General features: G+C 48.3%; 1 protein-coding gene across 1 annotated transcript; it reads left to right on the top strand.

Annotated features, from left to right (window-relative positions):
* Nucleotides 1–611: 611 nt before the first annotated feature.
* On the top strand, nucleotides 612–2,905 carry LOC306777645 (uncharacterized protein). The gene is made up of 2 exons (XM_079268825.1): nucleotides 612–1,743; nucleotides 2,663–2,905. Exons 1-2 carry the CDS (start codon nucleotides 830–832, stop codon nucleotides 2,898–2,900), a joined length of 1,152 nt encoding a protein of 383 aa, XP_079124951.1. The 5' UTR covers nucleotides 612–829; the 3' UTR covers nucleotides 2,901–2,905.
* The last annotated feature ends 1,426 nt before the right edge of the window (nucleotides 2,906–4,331 follow it).

Here is a 4,331-nt window from a genome sequence, read left to right on the forward strand (position 1 = left end):
CACAAAAACATGAGACTTTCCTCTCTGCCACACAGTGTGATTATTATTATATAACACCAGGCGACACGATATGAATTGTCACCTGGGTCCTGTTGTTGACAGGATTTCACTGGTTTAAGTGCAGAGCGGCTCTCAAAAGATGAGTGATGAATGCACTGCAGCAGATTCTGTGGAGTGAACTCTGTCTACAGTACAAGCACTTGGCTGTTAACGCTGCAACAACGCACCCCACAGTGTTAATGTCCACACAGTGCATTAAACAGAGCAGGAGAATCAATGAGCCAGCTCAGGTAAAAGTCCCATTGAAGCAGTATCAGGAGTAATCACTGGGTAAGGGTTCTGTGTCGTATCCAGTCTTTAAGTCTGCGGCTTTATGTGTTTTTCGACAAATATTGAGTGCAGATTATGGGGTTCATTGTGTGTGCTTTACACTTTGTGCCCATGGCCACTGTCTATTTCTGTGGTTCCAGTTATGTGTGACTGTCTTTAGGAATGAGCCAGACTATATTACACCCTGGTCCCTCCCTCAGAAGCTCTGCTAAAGTAGCAGCTGATGTCAGTCCTGCTTAAAGACACACACACACACACACACATACACACACAGGCTACAACCTGTCTGCCATTAGGCAGCAGCTCCAAGGGCACAGCCAGTCAAAGGGGAGGAGGGCTCCTACACCTTCCTCTCCCCACGTCACATCAGCACAGGGGAGGCTCCATAGCACGCTCACAAATCTACACCCCAAGACTTGAATCCCAAGTTGCAGCAGAGAAGAGGCTGGCCAGGCAGTTATCTAAAGGCTCTCAGCACCCACATGTGCCTGGTTGAATCATGGAGCTGCACTGTATTACTACTGAGACCCCCACCACAGCCAGCTCCTGCTCCATGGACCCCCTGTACGACAACTGCTCACCCTTTGCCCAGCGAGGGAGGGCCAGGGCAAAGGAAATGGAGGGTAGGGTTGTGTGCACTGCTGGAACCAGACTCCCAGGCCCCTATAGCCCTCTGCCTGGTCTGGCTCCAGCTGTGAATGAGGTTCCCACTCTGGTCGGTGGGGGAAGAAGGGCTGGCGCTTGGCCAGATCATAGCTACTGCAGCTGGAGAGGAGGCCTGGGAAGACAGGCCTGGGGAGCAGAGCTGGGTCCATGCATGATAAACAGAGTAAGAGGGGGAGGGAGAGCAGGAGAATGGGGAGGTAGCTGGGGAGCCGAGGACAGGGCTCATCTGAACCAGAGCGAGGACCACAGTAGTGCTCTTTCGCTGTATGATAACCTCCCCAACGCTGCCACTCCCGACAGCCTCCAAGAGGTCTTTGACATGGAAACAAGCTGCGAGGAGCACTGGCAGGGGCAGATGTGCCAAGCACGGACCCCCCAGGGACCGATGGACGGCGAGGGAGCGAGTGAAGACAAGAGCACCAGAATCCAGCAGCAGAATCCAGACCAAGACAAGAAGCGTGAACAGGACCCAGAGCTGGGCTCAGGACCGTGTGGATTCAAGCAGCTCCCGCTGTCGCCCCTCCAACAACATCTTACAGCAAGTTCCCCTCAACTCTCTCAAACTGAGTGCAAGGCTCTGTGGCCCCCAGCTGGCGCCCAGCACCCAGAGCAGCCATCCTGGTCTCCCAGGGTGCCCCCTCCTGTGCCCCTGGCAGACCCCTCCGCCAGCGCCCTTCGCAGCCTCCTCACTAGCCTCCAACAGCAAATAGTCAGACAGAGGGAGGAGTACGAGGCACGAATACTCAGGTAATGTACATTTATGTCTTGCATTTCCATTTCAAAGCGACACAACACACACAATCACGCTACAGAGATTAGGCACACGTGTAAAAGAATTGTCCTAAATTGAATGTCGGCTGTCGGCTTTAGTGCCACACTTTTATCTCTCGCCTGTGAGAGCTTCCCAGCCCTGAGTGTATTTCCAGTGGAGGGTGGCACAATGTTCCCAGGCCCACAAACTGTGTTTGTCCACTCAGCTGTGCTGCTCGGTTCATTCAGTTGACCCCGAGCGTCACCCTACATCCTGTTTGGTTCAAAGCGCACACACAACTGCTTTCAGTTCCCTTTAAAATATCCCAACATAGGAAGTACTAAGATCATTACGAATCATTAAGTCCTAATTATTTCCATCGTGTTTAACCACTTCTGTTTGTGTGTTCTCAGTCTACCGTGGAGATCTCAATGTGTTATGTTAATTATTTGGATAGACCACCTTCCCCCCCCCCCCCCCCCACTGACCAAAAACACAAATTCACAAAGTTAATAGATAAAAAAGCACATCTTGTGTGGCTGACCTATAGAAACTGCTCATGCCACTGGAAAGAGAGCTAATTTAAGGGGCCATGCTGCTGACCTAGACACAACACATGCCTCATTTATTACCGATATAGATAGAGCAAGTCTCAGTGTAAGGTCACTACTGGTTGGCATGGACAAGAGGAAACCGGCAATTCTAATAGCGTAACATGAGTACAGGAAGGAAATAGATACAGTGTAAGCCACCTGTTCTGCCTTTTCCAACTGTATCAGGCATCAAACCCACTAAAACCAAACAATCAACACAGATGCTACAGATTAACCATCAAACACATCACTGATCTCTCCCCTACAGGATACACATCCAGCCGTTTTGATGTTCTTGTCTTTCTCTCGCCTCTACCACCAGCCTAGAGCAAAGCAACGCAGAGCTGCAGGTCGAGGTGGTTCGGTTGAAAGCAAACCTAACGCAGCAGCGGCGCTGGTACCAGGGCGTCCAGGACAAGCTCGCGGAGTCCGAAAGGACCCGGGCCGCCGCAGAACTACGCAATGCAACTCTGCAGAAGGAGATGGAGCAGTTCTTCGGCACCTTCGGAGAGCTCAACAATGAGGCCAAGAAGACGGAGTACATCGTCAAGAGCTTTTGAGAGAAGAACACATGCAGTGTGTGTGTGATATGAACAGTGTGCAAAGAGAAGGACAACAAGACTGATTGGTCTTTAAACTCTCGTGATGTATAGTAGTTTGACACAATGTATGCAGAATAGTTCCTGTTGAGTCATTTTTCATGAAGAATCTGAGAAACATACAAAAACGTATCACCGATGTCCACTTTATTAGTTACGGAAGGAGAAAAGATGTTGGCCGGGTGATTATATTGTGGTCATTGCAGTCACACAGGACATCTCTGACAATGAAAGGAGAAATGAACTGAACAGAAACGTGAGCCGCTCAGTGTGTACAATGAAGCGATTTGTTTTTAAAACACAGTAATCGTGGTAAGGAGGTCCGAGCACTGTGATGCTCAGTCCGTCTCCGATAAGAGTTGCGAGAGTGAAATTGCCACTCCACGGGTCGTTTAAGGCAACGAAAAAGCATAGTGTGCAACATTTAAAACCCCAGTGACTCCATCGTGTCATATCTCTGCATGTCCATCACAATGTGCAATCAGTTATGCAAAAAAAAAAAAAAGCAGCTCCACAGTCCATTTCTCTCATCTTTAAGTTTCCATCTGGAGTTCCAAAGGTGCAGATTTCCATCCAGGACTCCACACATCCTCCTTTTCAAACCGCACGTTTGCTCTTTGTTGAGGGGACAACTTCCTCCAGACTCGGCCCTTACAACCGGGCGACTGCTGTCTTTGAGGACGATTCAAAGGAGAGAATGAAGGAGAGCGCTGCACAGTACATTTTGATAAGACACACACACACACACAAAATGCTCACAAGGCAAAAAACAACACACATCTGCATCAAACAGGCTTTCAGAACCAAGGACATCAAGGTACTGTAATAAAAGAACGGACCTGAACGGATTTCTCTGTATAACGAGAACTACGGTATCGTATTGGCATCTTTAACGCCTTCATGCAAGTTGAACACCATTATGTGTGTGGTACGGCCTTTATCTACAGGATGTCTGATTCTTGATGGTGCTTGTGACTGCTCCAGTACGAATGGAATGGTTTAGAATAGACAAGAGGCCTCTTGTACACCGGCCGCAATGTGATTGTGTGCAACATTTTTGCAATAAAACAAAAATAAATAACCACATGTATCTTTTTTTTTTTTGCCTCTCCCAAATTTACAGGATTGTGATATGGTTTTGAAATACACATCGTTAGTCGGTACCTTACGTCCAAATGCGGGTGCAATATACAGTTCTACAGAAATGTTGACCAAAACAAGCAGACTTTATCCATTTATAATGACAGGGTCAACAGCCACTATGATCTTTACATACAGTACATTATATCAGGAAATAAAAAATGTAACACTGCAACCACAGCTTCCCCCGGCTGTCAGGAGGAACATCTCAACTTCCACATCACTCAAGGCAACTGATTAAAGAGCGGTGCA

The sequence above is a fragment of the Melanostigma gelatinosum genome, assembly GCF_949748355.1.
Source record: "Melanostigma gelatinosum genome assembly, chromosome: 5".
NCBI lineage: Eukaryota > Metazoa > Chordata > Actinopteri > Perciformes > Zoarcidae > Melanostigma > Melanostigma gelatinosum.